At 52.1% G+C, this 19,918-nt stretch overlaps 1 protein-coding gene and 1 pseudogene across 11 annotated transcripts in view; both read left to right on the forward strand.

The window, feature by feature from the left end:
- Window positions 1-19,918, forward strand: part of FHAD1 (forkhead associated phosphopeptide binding domain 1) — a 133,294-nt gene that overhangs the window by 44,431 nt on the left and 68,945 nt on the right. For 9 of the 11 annotated variants that reach the window (XR_006221068.1, XR_006221069.1, XM_042996055.1 and 6 more), the window contains 7 exons: window positions 604-840; window positions 4,807-4,930; window positions 9,440-9,570; window positions 11,951-12,040; window positions 13,066-13,170; window positions 16,976-17,083; window positions 19,734-19,817. Coding sequence is in view for 9 of the 11 variants with exons in the window: in XM_042996055.1 (XP_042851989.1) it covers window positions 604-840; window positions 4,807-4,930; window positions 9,440-9,570; window positions 11,951-12,040; window positions 13,066-13,170; window positions 16,976-17,083; window positions 19,734-19,817 (879 nt within the window). In the remaining 2 variants the exon portion in view is untranslated. The remainder of the gene's footprint in view (window positions 1-603; window positions 841-4,806; window positions 4,931-9,439; window positions 9,571-11,950; window positions 12,041-13,065; window positions 13,171-16,975; window positions 17,084-19,733; window positions 19,818-19,918) is intronic. The other 2 variants (XM_042996059.1, XM_042996060.1) reach the window with 2 other exon arrangements.
- LOC102949005 lies at window positions 7,323-8,134 on the forward strand (annotated as a pseudogene).

The raw sequence follows: 19,918 nt of genomic DNA on the forward strand, positions 1-19,918 counted from the left end.
TATTGTAAACAAAAATATTAGAACTAAAGTCTCTAGCAACAAAAGCTCCCGTGTGGGGTGCTGGTTCTCAACACGAAAGTATAATTGTATGAGAAAGGAAATTTTCAGTGCCTGTGAGGTATAAACATCTATTACAGGAGTCTGTGTACAGGTGTATCATTTTCACCAAACTCTTGTCTCTGTGAGGTTTTCCACGTTATGAGGATGACTTTGAAAGTCTGCTTTTTCCCTCCCCGCCTGTCCTCACCTTCCCAAAAGAATTACACCGCGTTTTTCCTACATTTTTTTTTAAAGATTTTTTATTTTTTTATTTTTTTACATTGATTTATTTTTGAGAAACAGAGTGAGACAAAGCGTGAGCAGGGGAGGGGCAGAGAGAGAAGGAGACACAGAATCTGAAGCAGGCTCCAGGCTCTGAGCAAGCGGTTAGCACAGGGCCTGATGCGGGGCTCGAACTCACAAACTGTGAGGTCGTGACCTGAGCCGAAGTCGGACGCTCAACCGACTGAGCCACCCAGGCGCCCCCCTACATTTTTTTTTAAATGGGCTCAGCCTTGCACCCGGACCCACACCTAGTAAACTCCCCATCTGGCCTCCACCCAGGATGAAATCATTCTGCTGCTGGGGAAAGAAATCAGCCGTCTCTCGGATTTTGAACTTGAATCCAAATACAAAGACGTCGTGATAGCGAACCTGCAGAGCCAAGTGGCCAACCTGAGTCAGAGGCTGTCGGAGAAAACCTCCTCCAGGCAGAAGGAGAGGGGCACCTCACAGAACTTCCAGGTTTTGGATGAAGACATCGATGCCAAACAGAGAGAGATCGAGAGCTTGAAAAGCCAGGTAGGACTCAGTGACAAGTTGGTGAAGGCCTTAGAATGGGGACACAGGGCGACAGCTCCTGGGTAGAGCCGGGGAGCACGAGGGGAGCCACGTGGATAGACACGAAAGGGGTAGTCCCCGTAGCGTGGCGGCTATGAGCACGAATCCCAGGAATCGGGGGCCCGGCGCACATAGCCCAGTAGAACCGTGTTAACTTTGTTAAGCGCCTGTAGCGTGCAGGCACCCGGCACGAGTGCCGTAGATCCGTTGGCTTATTTAAATCGCACCGTCCTCTGACATGTACCATTCTACGGAGGAGGAGACTGAGGCCGGCTCAGAGACCACGGGGCGCTTGTTCCGTTTGCCCAGTAAGTTAGGAGCAGCGGGTGTGTGCCGAATGCGGGTCCGCCCCTTCGGAGACCTCACGCTTTCACTGCGCTTCCTGTTTCTACCCAGATCTTTTGCTTCAGTGACTGGCCCTCGCATCCACCCAGCCCCAGCCAGAAAGAGCTGTGGGCAGTCAGCTAGAAAGGGGGAGGAGGAGGAGGAGGAGGAGGAGGAGGAGGGGGAGGAGGAGGAGGAGGAATCCCCAGTCTTCCAAACACCGAGGCCTTCGCCCAACCCCGAAGGCACTTGCTGGCTCACTTGCAGGCAATGCCATCAGACAGAAATTCTCCACCCGGAATTTCCGCACTGTCCAGGATAGTCACATTCTTTTCTCTTGAGACAAGCTAGGTTCTCCCCGCCCCGCCCCCGCCCCCCCCCCCCCCAGATTTCTTCAAGTACTTTAAAATTGGCCATTGACCTGGTACATAAATTATGTGTCAATAAAGTTGGTTTAAATTAAAAAAAAATTGGCCACTGATGAATTGTGGTCTCCGTGCATAATATTGCCTAGAACTAGAACTATTCATGCCTGGGGCCTCTTTTCTCTGCTTGCCTGTTCATGGCCTTTCCCTCTGGGACCAATTCAAGGTGCGTGGCCTCGATCCTAGAAACGGTGCCCTAGAAAAGGACTGAGGTCGTGCGTGGTGAACCTAGGAGATCCTACCAGGAGACTATAAGCTCCGTGAGGGCAGAGAGTGGGCCCAGTTACCTTCTAGGGCTCTGTTAGGACCCCGTCTGTTCATTCATTCATTCATTCCATCAATCATCCACCCGTCCATTCACTCACATAAGATTTTTTGGGTGACTGCCTTGTGCCCTGCCCTCTTCTGGGCTCTGGGAATTTGGCAGAGAATGAGGCAGGTATGACCTCGGCCTTCCCTTGGTTGTGTTCCCAAGAGGGATCCTAAATAAATAAATAAATACATAAATCATAAATAAATAAATATATTTAAATTTATTTAAATGAACAAATGACTCCTCAGACGTGTTTTAGGAAAACCACCGAAAGCAGCAGATTCTATAGGATTTCCTACTTGACGGCCGCCTTCAGGGTAGCCGACTCCTGAATGAGCATCTTCTTTGCTTAATCTAAACCCAATTTTGCTGTTGGACAGAGTAATTTCCCTTTCAGTTATTCTCCCATTTCAGAGATTTCCTGAGTGCAGGTGGCATGTCTTGCCCAGATCCATGGACAAGGGGTGAATTAATTCCCATACAATTTTTTTTTTTTTTAGTCAAACATATTTGACAGATAACATCACGTAATCCTCTCCTATCTCTGAGTGTGTTCAAAGTGGCTAGTGAGATCTGGAAACAAGTTTCTCACGAAGAAAGCGTCTAGAAAGAATTACACCAACCCATCATCCTGTTGCTTCCCCGCCCCCCACCCCTTGATCTTTACTGGTAACCGAAAGAGAATATTTTGTAACAAGGCGTATCTGAATTGGAGGCTTCGGTGGGTTCGAACCCGAATCAAGTTCTGTCGGCTCACGTTGTAGTTTCTCAAATGTTCTACCACCTGTAGAACATTCAGCCAGAAGTAGAAGCCGCATGGGCAGGTCGGTTTATTGTTCGGATTGCTGGGTGCTCCCTGGTCCCCCCGAAAGTGGGTGCATCATGGCCTGCTCTGAAAGATCTCCCATCCACTGCTGTATCACTAGAAAATACTTGCCTCTGCGTGCCCTTGAACGCCTGTGCTCATTAGCAGGCAAATTACTCTCCCGAAGCTCTCCTCCTAACACTATTAGCTTTCTTATGACTCACTGCCCATCTTATTACACAGGAGAGCAGACATGAAACTTCTTGGGATGTGTGCCCGTTACAGACAATATGGGTACTCATTTTGGTAGGGAAAGAAACAAAGACGTTTGGAGCCTGGAGTTTTCTCGAAATCTGGACTCCTACAAACCCTGATGCGTAGTTTGAATTCCATTGTATCTGTCAGAAGCAGGAGCACTGGCATCTTTGGGCAGGAGGGCATGTGGTTTCCCCATCCCTTCTGGAAGTTTGTCTCTTTGTGCTGTGCCTCTGGTGTCATGCAAATAAAAGCATGGAGCTGAGGAGGGCTAGAAAAACACTCTTAAAAATTATTTCCAAGTACCTTTTATGGGAAAGTTACATCCCCCCCGCCCTGCCGAGAACAGTACGAGGTGAAAGAAATGTTTTCACTCAGAGTTTCACAAGCACAAACATGCAAAAGTAGAGCCTTGGGGAGCACGGGGGACAGTCATCTGTGTCCCCGCCACCTTCTAGCGAATGCCCCCTCTCCAGTGTCTCCGATACCCCGGGGAAAAAGAAAGTGTAACTGCCCCAATTGTCATAGAACCTGAATAATGATGGTTCATGAAATGAGCCAGAAAACTCGTGAAGCCTTGATGCTCCTGTTAATTTTACCAGTCACAATGCCAAGTCTCAGGGACAGAAACCCAGAACGAGGACTGTGAGCGCCACCTAGTGGCAAGGCCCCCCTGCGCCCTCAACTTGCATTACCTGAGTGCGTCCCACCACCCCCCGCCCCCCATCATTTTTTACGCTTCACCTACAGCAGGATAAGCGTGTTAACAGGAATCACGGCACTTCTGCCTAACGGTCACACTGGCGTTGAAGTGAGCCGCGGCAGGGCTTACAAATGCCCGTGAAAATACTGCCAACCTACCTTCCCCCCCCCCCCCCCCCGACAGACTTGAGAAGCCGCAGGTAAAACACACCCGGTGAGGTCAGAGGGTAGTCACGGCTCCTACCCGTATGCCGTGTGCCAGGCATGATCCGAGCACTTGTCCATGCCCTAACTTATGAAAATCCCTTTACCCATCCTGTGCGGTTGGGACCACCATCACCCCACGTACAGAGTGAATCAGTGAGACAGAATCCGGTGTCCTCCCTGGATTCGTCAGCCTGTAAACAGAAGTTGAGGGCTCCCGGGTCCACGCTGTGCTCTATGCTGGTTCCTAGAGCCATCCAGCAAGCTGGAAAGAGCTAGAACTGGGCGCCTAGACACTAGTTGAATCATAACTCCTCTCCTGCCTAGCCATGTGATCCCGAGCAGGTGGCCTCATCTCTGCGAGACTCTGTCTGCTCACTGGGAGAAAATGGGAGCATTGACGGGAACCTCGGCCTTCGGCGGCGCTGTGAGGAGCTGTCGAAGTGTCGTCTGTGAAAAGGCTTTGTGAGCTCCGAGCGTTCCACGAGATACGAGCTACTGTTGTTATCTTTTGAGCGAATTACTTCCGTAACCTGCTTCCCTTTCACGAACTTTGCTCTGCCATCCAGTCAGTGCCGGACGATCTGGAACCAACACTTGGTCTGTTTATGGCTGAGAGTCCAAAGGTGGTCGCGGGGTATCTGAGGGATCAGGTGTCCCCGGTGACAGCTGCTCCTGAGCCACTTTCTGGGCACAAAGATAAGGTTCACGTTTTCGTCACATAGGACACGGTGATCACTGAAGGAACAGGCCCTCTCCCGTTCGAAGTCCAAAGCACGGCTTTCCCGACACCCCCACCAGAGATCAGTCCAAATCTGTTGCCCAACTGCGGAGAAGTACCAGCAGATCCAGCAGACCTGGGCAAGCCCCCTCTGACTGTGTGTCGCCTCCTCCCACAGATCAGTGCCCTGCAGAAAGGCTACAACCAGGTGCTCTGCCAGACCCTGTCCGAGAGGAACTCAGAAATCACATCCCTGAAGCACGAGGGCGAGAACCTGAGGAAGGACAATGCCGTCACCTCAGGTGAGCGCTCTCCGACCTGGGCCTGAGAGCTGATGCCCTCCCCCTCCTTCCCAGGCCACGGCAGACATCGCCAGCTCACCACCGAGCCGCTGCTCCCTGGTCTGGGGCACAGCCTCAGACACCCTCTCAGTGGCCTGTGTCAGTGAGTTCGAGTGCACCCTCGAGAGGGGGGTTTTGCCATCCAGTTTCTAGGGCAGGGCCCGGTAATTATTTGAGCCAAGGTTATCTCTTAGCTGTGTCTGCCGAGCGTCGGCCTCGGCCAGCTGGCCTTCGACGCAAGCCCAAATGTGGGCAAAGTGGGGTCACCACGTTAGGGCACCCATCATCTCAGCCATTTCACGCCAGTGCACTCAGGCCCCCGTGAAAATATTTTCTAATTGGCCCACAGAGGTGGTTCTGTGCTAAAAGCCTTAGGGTGGGAACCAACACACTGTCCAGGGACGGCTGTTTCTTAGCCTGGATCCCTTCGTTCATTCAGCATGTTTATAGAGCACCTACTAGGTGTCAGGCCCTGTTCTAGGCACTGGGGAGAGAGAGCCCTGAGCACACCCTCCCTGTACTCATCGGGTTCACACTTGGGAGTGAGTGACAGACGCTAAAAGTAGGTACATAAACGAGCCCATTTCAGAGAAAACTGGGCAGTGTGGCAGCCACATGCTTCAGGGGCTGAAGCAAAGGGAGAATAGCTCAGGGGGTAGGCAAGGACGGGTCTTTGAAGAGGCGAAAAGGAAGAGCAGTCAGGAAGCCAGAGGGAACAGTGTTCCTGGTAGGGAGATCACAAGTGCAAAGGGCCTGTGGCCACGTGAGAGGAGCTGAAGGTGAGTGTGGCTGGAGTCCAGGGAACAGGGGAGTGGGGAGGGCAGGGTCAGAGAGGGAGGCAGGGAGGAGGGAATAGATCCTGGGGAGGAGTCTGGGTTTTATTCTAAGGGTGATGGGAAGCCACTGGGATTTTTAGAGAGAAATCACATGCCCAGAGACCTGGAGAGGATGAAGCCATGAACGGGGGGGGGGGGGGGGGGGGGGGGGAGGAGCGAAGCAGGTGACTGGGGAGCAGGCAGTGAGCCTGGGTTGGGCGTATTGCTCTCACAGTGCCCGGTACACAGCAGGAGACACGGCCATAGCTGTAAAAGCCAAGCTCAGCGCTGAGCCACGGCGAATTGCCATCTATCTCTATGTGAACTTGTAGGCCGTGCACCGGGGCAGCCTGACCACCGGCTTTTCCTCCATCTCACTCTGCAGTTTGCCACCCCTACCTGCACCTCCCCCCCCCCCCGACTTGCCAAGCCTTTTTACGCTCTTCCCTGATGGACAATGCCCTCGGATATTTGCTGAGCACTTTCTACAGGCCGGGTGCCGCTCTGGGCACCAGGAACATAACACGCCGGGCCCCTGCCTCCCTCCCCGACACCCGCCTGTCACGTCTCATCCATGCTTCAGGCCTCTCTTGGATACCACTTTCTCCACTCAGGGACTGGACAGACCCGGGTTGGGGGAACACTGGGGGTGGGCTGGACCCACTCAACGTGCGGTCCCCAGACCAGCCGCATCAGCACGCCCTGGGTCCTCGTGAGGACCACAGAGTTTCAGACCCAGCCCAGGCCTCTTGAACTGGAATCTGCCCTTCGGTGAGACCCAGATGTGTCCTGCCCACATTTAAGTTTGAGAAGCACCCGGCTGGGCTATGCTGAGCCTCGGGGGCTTACAACAGACAGGCTCATGTCTTGTTTCCGTCTGGGGTCCATCATGGGTTAGCAGGGGCCTGGCCCGTGCTGTAGCCCCTCAGGGACCAGGCTGACACAGGCCATCACAGCACCTGCTTCCGCGATGAGAGAGGCAAGAAAAACGTACAGGGCAGATGGGATAGCAGGGACTGGATTGGCTCTCCTGCCTGAAACAACCACAAAAAGAAAAAAGGCATCTGAAACGATTATTTCCACGTGACAGTGATCCAGGGGAGAGGGAACAAAGCAGACGATCGCCCCAGCTTACTGCCTGCAGACGGGCTCCAGACCACAGTATGGGAAGGAGAACCCAGGCACAGCCCAGTGGGCCCCCAGGTTGAGAGGACGGCATTGGAGAGGCCCACGCAGCCACAGTTTGCTGGGCAGAGTGCCCGGGAGGAGAGGCTGTGCGGAGAGACCGCGCCCGGTGACCTTTAGAGGGTCCCCCGCCCCCCGCCAGTCTTCAGCTGAGTACTGAGAAGCACACACACGCGGACAGGGAAAGAGGACCCAACCGATGCAGAGGGAACAATCGCAAAGCTCACACAGGCCTGGAATGGTTCACTGTCCCAGCATCCGGAACAGAGAGGCTTCCTAATAATACACACCGTATCTGGTAGAGACTCAAACAGGGGTTGCCTCGCTTTCCTTTCGGGGCTGCGGCCGCAGCCATGAGCGTGCCCAGGCTTCGAAAGAGGCTTGCCTCCCGGGTCCTCCGCTGTGGCACAAAGGAGGTCTGGTTGGATCCCGGTGAGACACATGAAACCGCCAATGCCAGCTCCCATCAGCAGATCCGGAAACTGATCAAAGATGGGCTGATCATCCAGAAGCCTGTGACTGTCTGTTCCGGGGTTCGATGCCAGAAAAACACTTCGGCCCGCCAGAAGGGCAGGCATACGCACACTGGTAAGAGAAAAGGTACCGCCAGTGCTCGAATGCCTGAGACGTGACCTGGATGGGGAGGACGAGGATTCCGTGTCGGCTGCTCAGAAGATACCGTGAATCCAAGGAGATTGCCCGCCACACGTGTCTCACAGCCCGTACCTGAAAGTGAAGGGTAATGTGTTCAGAAACAGGCAGACTCTCACGGAGCACATCCAGAAGCTGGAGGGAGGCAAGGCTCGCAAGAAGCTCCTGGCTCACCCCGCGGAGGCCCGCAGATCTAAGACCAAGGAAGCCCACGAGGGGCCTTGAAGACTGGCTCCAGGCCAAAGAGGAGGAAATCACCAAGACTCTGTCCAAGGAGGAAGAGGAAGAGACCAAGAAAGAAGCCCCTCTCTGTCGTCTGTACATTGTGGCTTCAGCAACAACACAGATCAATTATTCAATAAAACAAACCTTTATCTGCAACAACAACAAAAAAAAGAAAACCAAAACGTGTTGCCTCAGTTGTAAGGCCAAGTTACATCCCAATGAAAGTTCTGGTCCCTCCTCACAAAGCATGAAGGCAAGTCCCAAAGGGACCAACCTGTTTTCAGAGTAACTTCACTGTGTCCTGTGACAGAGCCTATTGTTGAAAGGAAATTCTGGAACATCTTGTTCCTTATTTCACGTACCTTCTTGATTGTTACCTACCGACAAAATTGGGCATAATCGGAAAAGAACCATGTGAGATAATCCAACCCCACAGCACCCCTGCCCTCTTCTTTCCACTTGTCCTCAATACGAGAGCCCAGTAATGTATGAGTTACCTACTGCTACGTAACCGCTTATCCCAAAATGTAGTGGCCGAAACAACAACCATTATTTAGTGTCTCATCCAGCGTCTGGAGCTCAGGAATCTGGGGGTGACTTGGTTCTCAGGGTCTCCCATGAGGTGCAGTCAAGATGTTGGCTGGGGCAACTGTCCCATCATCATCTAAAGCCCCAACAGGAGCCAGAGGATCTGCTTCCAGAATGGCTCGCCCGTGTGGCTGTTAGTTGGAAGCCTCCACTCCCCACAACGTGGGCCTCTCCCTTGGTGGCTTGAGTGTCCCCACAACATGGCGGTGGGCTTCCCCCGCTAAGTGAGTGATCCGACAGAGAGCAAAGGGGAAGCTGAAAAGTCCTTTATGACCCACCTAGGAAGTCCCATCTTTTCCGTAATATCATTACTGATTAAACACATCAGCCCTACCCGTGGTGGGAGGGTGCTGTGCAAGGGCCTGATCTGGGAGGCGGGGATCACTGGGGCCATTTTAGGAGCTGGCTACCACAAAAAGTAATAGGCGCCACCATGTGGCAAACACTGTGAGTTAGCCACTCTCCTGTGTTCTCTATATGTTTTTAAAGCCTCATAATCACTCTGGGGGGGAGATACAGTGAAAGGTACTTGTAAGGAAAGTAACAGGTCCAAGAACGCTAAGTGGTAGAAACAGGTTCCCAAGTCAGGTGAGCACGAATCCCACCACTGACAGCCTCCTTCTGCCACAAGCCTTTTTGTGGCTCTGGTGAAAAGCTCCTGGTGGCTCCCCTGTTCTGGGCCTTTGGTCCCGAGGTATGTTCCCCATGGCGCGTCCTCTCCTGCCGAACCTGAGCCCACAGGGGCCCCGAAAGGCTTTCCGTCTCGCGGCGACACTCGCCGACTTCTTGTTCCCCCCGAGGTCTTAAACAAACCCCGTTCAGCTCACTTCAGTGTTATCCCTGTCCCAGCTCCGGGAGCCTGGACACATCCTCCTCGGGTGTAGACGAGCACCAAGTGTGGCCGGGGCTCGGAAGGGGCTCGGCCACGAGTTGGCAGAGAGCTGTGCTGACAGTAAGTCTTACTGCCCCTTTGACCTCTGCGGGTCTTTGCTTTTTTCTTTAACAGGGATGGTGTCATCTTTGCAAAAGGAAGTGTCAACAAGGGATGAGCAAATTCAGCAACTCACACAAGAGGTGAACCAACTAAAAAGTGAGAACAAAGAAAAGGAGCATCAGCTTGAAGCCCTCAGCTCCAGGGTGAGTGTCAGGTCACCATCACCATAGTGATGCCTCCCAAAAAGCAAGCAGCAGAGTCCCATGACTCATCCCCTTTAACCTGGACCCCAGCTTCGAATGCTACTCTCTCCTCTCCCACCACCGCGAGAGGAGGCTGGTGGCCGAGGGCATAGGGAAGGCACAGGGAGTCCTACGAAAGGCACACGAGGGGCCAGCTTCTCTGCAAGTTAAGGAGCTTTTTAAACGTAACTTTGACTCTGCAAATGCGTCCTTCAATCCTGACTTTAGACTCCTGATCCTGTAGAATAAGGTGTTTGTTTGTTTGTTTGTTTGTTTTGAAAGAGAGAGAGAGCATGAGCAGGGGAGGGGCAGAGAGAGGGAGAGAGAGAGAGAGTCCCAAGCAGGCTCCGAACTGTCAGCACGGAACCCAGTGCGGGGCTTGAGCTCACAACCATGAGACCAGGACCCGAGGGGAAATCGAGAGTCAGACGGTCAACTGACTGAGCCCCCAGGCGCCCCCAGGAAGGTTCCTCGGTATTTGTGTGGTTTGTCTATTTCCCTGAGTCGAGGTAAAACCGAATAGCTGTCATCTCAGGCGACAGCTCAAAGATTCACAGTGGTCGTCTGATCAGGGTTACGGGGGTGGAGACAGATCTTGGGGTTCCAAAGATAAGGCACAAGGAGTAACATCTGGTGCTTAGCACAACGCTGTTTGGAACTGAGAAAAGGCAGAGCGTCAGCTTTGGGGGCGGACAGACCGGGATCCGACCCCTGAGCTTTCTTCTGTGGTAACGGAACGGGTCTCCATTTCCACATCTGTGAAACGGGGGAAAACAGAGGCATTTTCTGAGAAGTGGGATGCCGATTTCAGTTGTGCTCTTCTGCCTCTGCGCCTGGCCAGCCGCCTGGTGAGCCCTGCACCGTCATTTCTCCCAGGCAGACTGACGCCCTGGACACAGGGGGTCACAGCTTTATGGGGGCACGTGCGGGTTGCCAAGGGGAAGAGACACGGGAAAACAGCGCCTGTTTGATTATCCAGCTTCCTGAAGTACATTTGGATTCTTTTTCTCCCCATTTCCCCCTCCTCATCGCCCTTGGAGTGAGGTATTTCTTCTCCACTATCAGGCCCCCAAGGGTGAGGCTCTCGTGAGCCTCTCGGATACCCGTCTTTCCTTTTTCTCCTTCCCTTTGTCACGTGTGTTAATTTTAGGAAAAGAAGTAGATGAGGTTGAAAAGCAAAATTAAAGAGCTGGAAAAGACAGTGCTACCCCTAGAAATCCACATTGATATTTGAACGTATATTAAATTCCAGACTTGTTTCCATCTATTATAAATTTTAAAAAATATTTAAAATTTTATACTATACACAATTTTTTTTTATATTTTAACTACTTAGTGTTTTCCCGTGTTAATAAATAAAAGCTCCTATCATGGGTCCTAAAAGCTATAAAATATCTCACTGGTCCTAAAAGTTACATAATATTTTCCTGGATGTGCACAAGGTAATAAAACGATCCGTTATCAAACATGGGTTGTTTCTTTTTTTTTTTTTTTCCTCCTTTTTTTTTTCTCTGTTGCTAACAATACTGTGAGGAACACCCTCGAACCTACAGATTTGTTGATTTCTCTGATCATCATCCTTAAGACATACTACTAAAGTGGGAATTTCTGGGTCAAAAGAAGGCACATCTTTATGTTCTGAATGCGTGTTGCCAAGCTGCCCTCCAGAAAAGCTGTTTCCTTTACGCTTCCTCGGCCGGGGCAGATGTGTCTCTGAGATGTAACTCACAGAAAGCTCTAAGAGCCTTCCAGGGTCACTTAGGAAGCTCCTCTGTGTATTCCTGAAAGCCACTTTTGGCTGGTCACAGAGGAAAACACACCCAGTTCCTCCACCCTTAGTACCCAGACTCTGCAAAGCTGGGTCTGCCCTGTGGTGTAGACTGCTGACTCTTAAAAGAAGAATTTAGGGGCACCCAGGTGGCTCGATCGGTTGAGCATCTGACTTCGGCTCGGGTCATGATCTCATGGTTCATGGGTTCAAGCCCCACGTCAGGCTTTGCGCTGACAGTGTGAAGCCTGTTTCAGGTTCTCTGTCTCCCCTCTCTGCCCTTCCTCCACCCCTGCTTGCTCTCTCTCTCTCTCTCTCTCTCTCTCTCTCCCTCTCAAAAATAAATAAACATTTTTAAAAATTGTTTTAAAAGAAGAATTTGGACATGTTCTCCCCAGAACTCGTGAGAGGGTGAACTAGGAACTCCAGGCGTCCATCCGACACAAAGGGCCTCGCCTCCCTTGGAATTTGGGGATGTGATTGGATTAAACAACAGGAACTGTTCTTAGGGGCAAATATGGGGACTCTGGACCCACGGCCAACCCCGCGGCCTGTTGACCTTTCTCTGTGTAGTGCTACATGCTGAAAGAAGAACTAAGAAAGGAGGATTCTCAGAAGGAGCACCAGGAAGCCCAAGGGAAAGAGTTAAAACTTTGCAAAATTGTGAGTTGAACCTCCTCCCTCCTAGGTGTCCCCAGAAAGGCTAGACTTTGACCTTCAGGGTTTTGGGGGTGTTGGGGAGGGGTTCCTTGGCCCATTGGATAGCACCAGCTCGGGACTTTAATGATGGGTTGTTAACATCGTCTCCTAATTCTTTGAAATGCTGCCTCCAGCCCCAAGGAAGAGATGGGTGAAAATAGGGAGGCAGGATGCTCTGGGCGTGGGTTCTGGCCACCTCACCATGTTCACCCTGGAGCCGGGCAGGAGCTGGGCTGGGCTGGGGACACACTCTGTGGCCCCTGCCCCTGGCTCTGTGATGCCCAAACCTTCCTGTTCCACCGTCTCAGTTTATCATAGGCACGGGCACTGTCATTAACAGGAAATTCTCCCTGAAGTATTTTTACTGGAACGTATCAATTTTTCACCAATTCATAAAAACAAAGCAAAAAGAAGAGGTATCATTTGCCTTATGTAGATGATGACTTTGGAAACAAATAACAACAAAAATACGAGTACTAGAATGAAATCGTTCATTCCCTGTGCCAGCTGAATCCTCTCATATGTATGTTTCCATTCATCGGGAAATACGGCGCCTTAGACACCGGGACACGTGCTCTTCTCTGTGTTAGGGACGTTGCTATTTTCTGCCTCAAAGGGGAAAAAAGAAAAATTTCCTTGTCCTGTCCTTCCAGACTGTGTCCATTGTGTCATCCAAGCAGCCCTTATTTAGATTGATTTCGAAAAGAGTTTCTCAGAAGAGTTTCTGATGAGTTGATGGACATCTTGTACGGTTTAATGCAGGGTCCATGCTGATTTTCAAAAGAAACTAATCATTTTCCTATACCCAGTTTCCCATATATCAATTGAAAAAAACATTTACTTTGCCCCGCAGATGTAGAATTTTCCCCCAAGGGAAGCAATTAAGCTCATACCAGATTAGGTTTCTGCCTTAATGAACCCAAGGAAATGAGCCATAGAGATTCAGAAGATTCAGCAACTCTTACTTCCTGTTGTTGAAACTCTTTCAGCAAATCCAAGACATGGAGAAAGAAATGAGGAAGCTCAGGGAGGAGCTGAAGAAGAGTTCTACTGAACAGAACATGATCTCCAAAACGCTGCGAGAAAAGAGTAAGGTAAGACAAGGACGGGGTGGCCCAGTGACTGCCCTGGGCCAGGCTCTCTGCACTCATCATCTCCATGAATCTCACAACGACCCCGTGTGGTCGATACTGGTATTAACCCCACTTCAGGGCTGAGAAACTGAGGCTCGCAGAGGCAAAGGACATTCCCCAAGTTCACACAGGCAAAGTATCTGTACGACTCAGAACTTGAACCCAGGTCTGTCTGATTCCAGTGCTCCCACGTGTAACCACTAGTCTAGACTGACTGCCACTCTTACTTGTAAAAATTATCCAGAAGAGAACCGATCCACTAAACCAAGTTTGCCAATGACGTCGTTCAAACTTAAATGGTCTTTGGGTTGTTTCTTGGCCGCGTGTTCTATCAGTCATTGAAGGGGTGTATTTTTTAAAAATCTCACGATTGCGGATTTGTGTGTTCTGCTTTGAGTATGGCCAGCTTTTGCTTTGTGTGTCTTGAGGTTACGTTACTAGGTTCACTTGATCTTAGCCCAAAGGCCAAGAAGCGATACGTTACTGGGTTCGTATAAAGTTAGAATTTTAATACTTCTCAGTGGAAAAAAATCTCTTTGCTTATCATAAAATGTCCCTCTTAACTCTAGTAGTATTTTCCCCTTAAAGTCTGCTTTGTCATTAATCTAAGCTACACTGGCTTTTTTTGGTTAGAATTTTCATAGCGTATCTTGCTCCTACTTTCTCTGTCAGTCTTTAAGTTTTAGACCTATCTCTTCTAAATAGCATATCATCCTTATAAAATCCACTTTGACAATCTTTGCCTGTTAGCCCGTTTATATATGATGTGGTTGCTGGTGCATTGGGGTTTAAATCTATGTTCCTGTTCATGACCAACTGTACGATCTAGGCAATGTTCCCTTTTCTTCCTTTCTTGCCCTTTTTTGAGTTAGTGGTTTCCTGTTGTTCCATTTTTCTCTCTATGAGCTTGGAAAATCTTTTTTCTTTTAGTACTCTTTTAGCAATAGCAAGACCACAGCATTCAGCCTTGACGTCCCAAAATCCAATATCAATTGAGTTTTTCACTCTTTAACTATTCTTTGAATGGTCAGCCTAACGACTATAATCTGTGTTTTGCGACTTAACCAAGATCCCACATTAGCTGATTATTGTGCCCTTCTCCTTGATAAGGCAGTGACTTTAGAACACTAACTTCACTCGCCCCCTCCAGATTTGTATGCTGTTGTTACCATTTCTAAACTATTCCCTACGTTTTAAACCCCAGAAGACCTTATCAGTATTTCTACATAGTCAGCATTCATACCCGCACATTATGTTTTCTGCTGTCTTTTCTGCATCTCTGATCATCCATCTGGGATCATTGTTCTCCTGTTTGAAGAACGTCTTTTAGTGTTTTCCTTCGGCGTGGCCGTGCGGATGACAAATTCTCCCAGATTTCCACACACACGCACATCTTTGGAAATGAATATTTAGCCTTCGTTCTTAAAACACATTTTGACTGACTGTCAACTTAGCAATGGCATTCTTCAGCACCTTACAGATAGCATTAGGCCCATCATCCTTTGATTGTCTCTTGGATCATGTTGTTTCTCTTTACAAGTCATTTAGAAGCCTAGGGGCGCCTGGGTGGCTCAGTCAGTTAAGCGTCCGACTTCAGCTCAGGTCATGATCTCACGGTCTGTGGGTTGGAGCCCCGCGTCGGGCTCTGTGCTGAGTGCTCAGAGCCTGGAGCCTGCTTCCGATCCTGGGTCTTCCTCTCTCTCTCTCTCTCTCTCTCTGCACCCCCACTCTCACTTTGTCTCACTCTGTCTCTCAAAAATAAATAAATATAAAACAATTTTTTAAAAAAACAAACCTCAATAAAAAAGATGTGTAACCGCGGGGACTTTATGTAATCTATTTTCTCTGGCCGCTTGTAACTTTTTCTTTTCCCTTGATTTTTAGCAGCTGTATTATGATTTATTTGGGCGTGGGTTCCTTTTTACTTACCACGCTTGGAGTTCTTGTGGGCTTCTTGAATCCTCGGCTGGGTGTTTTGCATCAGTCCGGCCCTCAGGTGCCATACCACACAGGCGGCGGGGAGCTGCCGGAGGCTTGTGAACAGGGAACTGGCGTGATTGCATTGTGGCCAGTAATACCGATGGACACGATGGCCATAACCCCTCACGTACCAGGCATTGTGCCAAACATTTCATCTCTCTCGAGCGTTTATCCTGTCCAGTTTCCAGAGTTGGGGGTCGGGGCTCCCAGTTACTGGTAAGGTGACCAGCCCACCGCCACGCTGTCAGTGAGTAGCAGAGCCGGGACGGGAGGCCAGGTGTGTCTGGCTCCAGTCACCGCGGCATAGCCGCTAGCCACATGTGACGCTTCACGCTGAAATGAATGCGGATTCGGCAAAACTCGAAATTCAGCTCCTCAGTCACCCCGGGCCGCGTTTCAAGTGCTCGCCAGCCGGACGCGGCTAGTGGCTGCCGTGCCGTTCGGCACAGACACGGAGCGTTTCCGTCGCCGCAGAAAGTTCTGCCAGACCGAGCTGCTCCGTGGCTTGGTCACTCTCACGGCACCATGAAGAATGTGCTGGAAGGAAAGAAACGAGAGGGAGGAGGCCACTTCTCGGGGGCCAGAGGTCCTCAGTGCCTGGAGAGGAGATCCAAGCACGGGCTTGGAGATCGCTGGGCGTGGGAGATCGAGCCGGGAGGCGGCGGAGGACGACCCCGAGCGTTGGGGTGGGGATCGGGGGTGCCATCCACCGGATGGGGAGCGCGGGTGAGGGCAGGGTCCTCTGGGGCTGCACTGGGCTTTCAGAGCATATAACAAAGTCTGCTGAAATAGAAGTCGGAGCGTGTTTAGATGTGGGGGGATGTACGGGGAGGAAGCGAAGGCCCCGAGAGGCTGGATGGCTTTTCCGAAGTCCCATCGCTCGTTCCGGGCTCTTCTGCTGAACCCCACTGCTCAGAACAAAGCTCTGCAGGGCTCTTCTGAGCCTTTCACATCTGTGGCTTCCCTCTTCAGCCCCACCGAGAAACAGCTCGTGAAGTTGTTTCAGCACCGCACCCTCACGTTTATTCAGGGGAGTTTGCTGGCTGGCCCAGTTGGTGCCAGGGCCCTGGGCCCGACAGGTGCTTCCAAAATGCTCAAAAACGAACAGCGCAGCCGCAGGGTCCCATAAAAGCCAGCAGAGGGCAGCATCGAGCACCCGAAAGCTCCCCTCGCCTTGACTATGATCCAAGCAAGGGGAATAGATGGGCAGGTTTCCCCGCTGCAAACTCTTTCTTTTCAGGCTGTGCTTCTTAAAAGACATTGTTTAGCAAGTCCCTAAAGTTCACCGGTGAGTGCTGAAGGCAGTAATGACAAACAGTTACGATAATAAGCCCGATAAGGCACATGGTGGACATTCCTGTCCACTTTCACAGGTTGCAACAGCTGGTGCATTTATAGAGCCCTCAAGCAGCACTGGCGCTACTCTAAACATTTTGAATCCCCGTAATAACCCTACGAGGTGTACTAGGATCATCATCCCCATTTGACAGATGAGGACACTGGTCGCGGCACTTGCTGGGGACCCAGCAGAGGTTTGGAGCCTGCGATAGGATGCATTTGAGCCTGGGGTGCAGAGCTCAGCCCTTTCCCCTGGAGGGGGGTGGCTCCTGTGAGCCTGCCTCCACCCTGTGCGTGACTGTGACCCCCACCACCTGGGCTGCAGCCGCCCCTGCCCCCCCCGGGACTCCCCCCCACCCCCATACAGGGCCATTAGACCTGCTAGAGGAGTTCCCCTGGAGTGCGTTATCCCATTAGCAGCGAGCACATGCTTTCATCATCATTTCAGGTTGAAGAGAAGCTTCAGGAGGATTCCAGAAGGAAATTGCTCCAGCTGCAAGAAATGGGGAACAGAGAGAATCTCATTAAAGTCAATTTGGAAAGGGCAGTAGGTCAGGTAGGCGAGCTCCAGAGCCCCCTTCAGCGGCCCACCCACGTTCCCCGTGGGTCCTCTGCACCCAAGCAGCTGGTGGGGACGAGTGAGGAGGACGTCGGGTTGGTTGAATCCTCCCTCTTATCCCAGAGGAGAAGCCGTGTGTGGCTCCTGCACCCCCATGGACACCACGAACAGGCTTTTCCTGCTGGGTAGCTGCCCACACGAACAGTTCGCCATTGTCTGAGGCCCAGGCAGCCCGTCCCGGCCCCAATTACCCCGCCATGCGGTTCCCTCTTGGGAAGAGTTTGAGCCTCTTGATCCCATGGTGTTTCTAATCCTTTCTTCCTCACATTTTTTTTTTTTGTCCTGACATTTAACATCATTTTTCTTCCTCTGGGCCCCCCGGAGATGTCAGAGTCGGTGTCCTTAAGGAAATAAAGTAACACCCCAGAATGTCAAAGCTCACGCTAGATGAGGAAGTCCCTGGGCAGGGTGGTGAGCAGGCTGACGGGCTGGTCTGGGGATGCCATTTCTGTAATACTCGGGCCCCAGATGGCCCAGTGGCCCTTCCTCTTATGCGTGACACGGATGTGAGGGCCAGGAGATGCAGACGAGACCTCACCGAAGGCTAAGGGAGAGCAAACAGGAAGCCAGGATGGGGGCACTGACCCTCCAGAATATGGCCCTCCAAGGGCATCCGACCCTGGACTTCTCAAGGGGTTCTCTCCTGGCAAAGCACGGCTCCAGGCAACCCAAGGACAAGTTGTGCGTGTATGTGTTGGTGCCATCGTTTTTCTGGCAAAGAGGATTCACCGTGTCGCTCGTTGGATCCTCAGAAGGGTCTGCGAACCACCCAAAAAAGTTAAGAACCACGCCTCCGTCCCACGCGGCCCAGCTCCCAAAGCCCTTCCGAGCCTTAAGTGGGCGGCGTAACCGGGCTTTGTCAGAGGCACATACAAGTTTAGTAACAATGCTGACTATTGGGCAGATCTTAAAGCCCCTTCAACAAATGTCCCCCCCCCAGTGCCATCCCCGCGAGGTGCCACCACTCAGCGAGGGCAGAGAGCCCACCGGTCTGAGCCTTCCTTTGTGCACCTTTTCTGCACTCGGTGGTCCCCAACGCACACCTGGTCCGAAGGCGTGATCTTTGTCACTTGCCCAGGCACCAAGGTCCGGGTGGTGGCTCTGGGGAGAAGTCATCCCGGAGGACCCTCAGAGGCATTGAGAACCCTCCAGGTCCAGACTCAAAAGACAGAGCGTGAGCCCTCTCCCTGGCACCTTCCCATCCCACGCCCTTATTTCCATGGCCCTGTTCTTGGTCTGAGACTCTGCCCCTCCCCAGCTCCAGGCCTGAGCCCATTGTTCAGGAGGACCTACCCCTCCACCCCCGAGCTGTGCTCTCTTCCTTGGCTAGTTAGGACCCTCCCCTTGGCTGTGGATCCGGAGGATGGCCTGGAGTGCCTCGAGACCACCACCCTGCCCCCCATCAGCTTTGGGCCGGGCGATTGCAGGGGTGTCCCTAGAAGACTCACCATTCCACTACTGGGTTCCCAGAACTCCCCAGTATATAGTAAACTTGTGCATATTAGGACCCTTTGACTTTTGTGTTGTTGTTTATTCACTTAGTTTTGAGAGAGTGAGCAGGGAGGGGCAGAGAGAGAGGGAGACAGAGAATCCCAAGCAGGCCCTGCTCTGTCCGCGCAGAGCCTAACGCAGGGGCTCGAACCCACGAAGCATGAGATCGTGACCTGAGCTGAAACCAAGAGCTGGACGCTTAACCGACTGAGCCACCCAGGCGCCCCGGGACCCTTTGACTTTTAAGTTGATTCGGTGGCACCTACGGTCCCTTCGGGGCTCCGTTTTAGAGGCAGTGACCGTATTTTACCAGCGAACCAAAACCCCGGGCCATGTTGGTACATTCCCGGAGAAAGGCGGGCTGCCTCTGCCCCCTCTTCTCGTGGAACTGGACACCTCGAGCTCGTAATTCTGTGTGCCCCGATTTAATCTCCTTGTGCCATTTCGTCAGCTGCGATCTGAAAACACCCGCGCCAAGGAGGCGCTCGATAAAAGCCGGCTGAACCAAAGCAGAAGACTCGGTGTTTGACCGACGTCTCTGCATTCAAGCGTTCGGTGAATGGGGACTGAGGGCCTACTCCGTCAGGCACCGCACCGGGCTCCGGGGACACGAAGACCATAGGCACAGTCTCCAGGACATGCGTGGTCCCAGGCCCAGAATGGCAGACGGGAGCACACTGTTCTCTCCCCGGGCCCCCGAGCTGATTGCACCATCTCCTCGGGCTGACAGCCTCAATATTTATTTCACAGCCTGGCGCCAGCTCGGCATTTATGGAAGAGCCTCCCGGCCCCAGACTCCCCGCCGGGTGATTGGCAGCAAGTGGCTCCTCCGAGGGCGTGAGCGTGTGCGCTGACCACGCGTGTGGGTTGGGTCAGGCAGGCAGACCCAAACAGTCATCAAAGCCTGCTGTCCGGCTCTCTTCTGCGGGCCCCGCCCCTTCCGGCGAGAGGTGACCCTTTCAGTGACCCGTGGCGACCACTAAAGGCGCGCGGACCCTTCTGACTCCAGGACCCCGGCGCTGGAAGTGCCACGCGCGGGCTTGCCGGCTCCGGGCGGCCCCGCCGACTCTTGTCGCCTTCCCTTTCTGTGCTACAGCTGGAGCATTTCAGAACTCAAATCATCAAGGCCACCTACGGACAGGTGAAGCCGTTCCTGGACAGATCCATCACCGATCAGCAGGTTTGTCTGGAGTTTTCACTTCCTTCCCCGGGACCCGGGCCCCCAGACACGGGGAGCATATGTTTCTGGTTTTGGTTGATGGCACATATTTTTCACGCTGT

This window comes from Panthera tigris, chromosome C1 (assembly GCF_018350195.1).
Source record: "Panthera tigris isolate Pti1 chromosome C1, P.tigris_Pti1_mat1.1, whole genome shotgun sequence".
Lineage (NCBI taxonomy): Eukaryota > Metazoa > Chordata > Mammalia > Carnivora > Felidae > Panthera > Panthera tigris.